A 2,110-nucleotide genomic window follows, 5' to 3' on the forward strand; every position below is an offset into this window, starting at 1 on the left:
TCCAGCTTTACAGAATCTTCAGTGTTGAAGTCCCATAACTAATGAGTGAAACAACACAAATCTGCCAGACATGTCAGGGTTGATGAGCTTCCAGACTCCAGCAACAGCTCCATGGAAAGTATGTAGCAGGTTCTGTCAAAGGGAGCAGGAGTTGTGTGGAACTGCACACTAAACTTTGGAGTTTGCTCACAAACAAACCACCTAAAGAACCTCTGGATATAATTTCCTGTTTACAATACAAGCATATTAGAAGATGGTGTTTGTACACCTCCATTTACATCAAAACCTGAAAGACACAGGTCAAAAACTGGAAGAACAGCTGTCACTCTTCATTTTCTAACACTACACAAGCATTTAATTTTACTCTCTTACACTGCTGATGTTGAGAGCGTTGACTTTGGACTGCAGCATCACAGGAGTATCAGGAGGGAGGGAAATCTGTGTCTTGTCTTTATCCCAGGCCTCACGATACAGACGCTGAGGAGAAAGGAAGCACAATGACATTTCACTATGGCTGAACACTGAAAAAACCTCACCAACAGGAACTCTTTGGTAATTCCCATTGGCTAAGGTTTCCAACTAGTCATGCCCACAGTGGAAATTCTCCTCTCCACCTCCAAGAAATGAAATGCCAGCACAAAAGTGAAAGGTGAGCTTACATCACTGAGCTGCATAGAGTTGATCTTGGCCAGGACAACATCTGGTGCATCAGTGATGCTGGTGAACTTGAGCTCCCCAGGCCGCGTGCGATACAACCTGTCATTCAGGAGTTCCTGGGCTTTCTTGGCTTTGATCACCTCCACTGAGCCTTCTGTCATCCAGCCAATGCCTCGCAACCATTCCAGATCAGACTTGTACACGTTCTACAAACAAACCAAGGGTTATTGACACTGCAGAGAGGACTCATGGCCCAGACAGACTGTGGACTCTCCATCCCTGGAGATGTTCAAGATCAGGCTGGACAGGGCTTTGAGTAATCTGGTGTAGTGAAAGGATTAGAATGAGATCAGCTTTAAAGCCCCTTCCAACCCAAACCATTCTGTGATTCTAACTCTGTGTGCAGGAAGGCTTTCCCCAACCTCCTCCTCATACAGTTACACAAAAAGCAGCCAATGAAGCTGTGGTGTACCAGGTCCTTTCCACACCCATCTAAACCCCTGATTTGCACAACAAAGATACTCTTAAGATACTGAACGCAAACCAGTAGCATAACCTGTAAACAATCTGCAAGCAAATATTCTATATCAGGCCAAGAAAACATGGTCTCCTTATGAACTGCCCAGAGCATTTCTGGCCCCAGAGAGTGAAAGATTTGGAAAGGATCATCCAGCTGAAGGTATATTTATTTGCAGGTTCACTAACAAACAGACCCTCCCCAGACCTGCCATAAAGCTTTTCTACAGCTGCTCTCACTCACATCGCTCTGCAGGTCGTAGGCCTGCCGCGCGTGGATCACGTCGTTCTGGTCAGGATGGCACGTCCACTGGTGGATGTACTGGCGGTAGTCAGTGTCACTGACCAGGGTCTGGCACTCCTTGGCTGCCTGCACGGACAGGGCATCCGCTGGGATGTGGATCTGGGTCTTGGAGTCGTTGTAGGCCTTCTTGTACAGGCGGTCGTTCTGCAGCGCCATGGCGCGCGCGGCCAACACCAGCTTGGGGTCGTCCTTGGCGCTGGGACACCCGATGTAGTGCCCCTTCTGCTTCTCGTGGGCTTCTTTGTACTTGTACTAAGAGATACAACAGTAAGAATTAAAAGAAACAGTGAATCTGGGTTGAATGTCTCAATTTGATATTCATAGAATCATCAAGGTTGGAGGAGCCCTCTAAGAGCATCAAGTCCAACCATTAACCTGTCACTGCTGGAACCCCTAAACCAGATCCTGCAGCATCAGACGCAGACAACTCTTCAACTCCTCCAGGGATGGTGACTCCACCACCTCCCTGGGCAATATTCCAGTGCTGAACACCCTCACAGGGAAAACATTTCTCCTCACATCCAATCTGATTCTGCCCTGGCTCAGCTCAAGGCCATTCCCTCTCTCCTCTCCCTGCAGCCCTGGCAGGACACACATCCCCCACGTCAGGGAGTTACAGAGAGCCAGGAGGTC

The 2,110-nt window shown here is 48.4% G+C and overlaps 1 protein-coding gene across 1 annotated transcript in view; it reads right to left on the minus strand.

Moving 5' to 3' along the window:
* NEB (nebulin) overlaps positions 1-1,729 on the minus strand; it is a gene marked incomplete at both ends in the record, with an annotated part of 31,505 nt that extends 29,776 nt beyond the window's left edge. Inside the window, 3 exons of the mRNA XM_009085060.1 lie at positions 373-477; positions 660-863; positions 1,418-1,729. Of these exons, the coding sequence (XP_009083308.1) occupies positions 373-477; positions 660-863; positions 1,418-1,729 (621 nt within the window). The remainder of the gene's footprint in view (positions 1-372; positions 478-659; positions 864-1,417) is intronic.
* Between the last annotated feature and the right edge of the window lie 381 nt (positions 1,730-2,110).

The sequence above is a fragment of the Acanthisitta chloris genome, unplaced genomic scaffold (assembly GCF_000695815.1).
Source record: "Acanthisitta chloris isolate BGI_N310 unplaced genomic scaffold, ASM69581v1 scaffold32451, whole genome shotgun sequence".
Lineage (NCBI taxonomy): Eukaryota > Metazoa > Chordata > Aves > Passeriformes > Acanthisittidae > Acanthisitta > Acanthisitta chloris.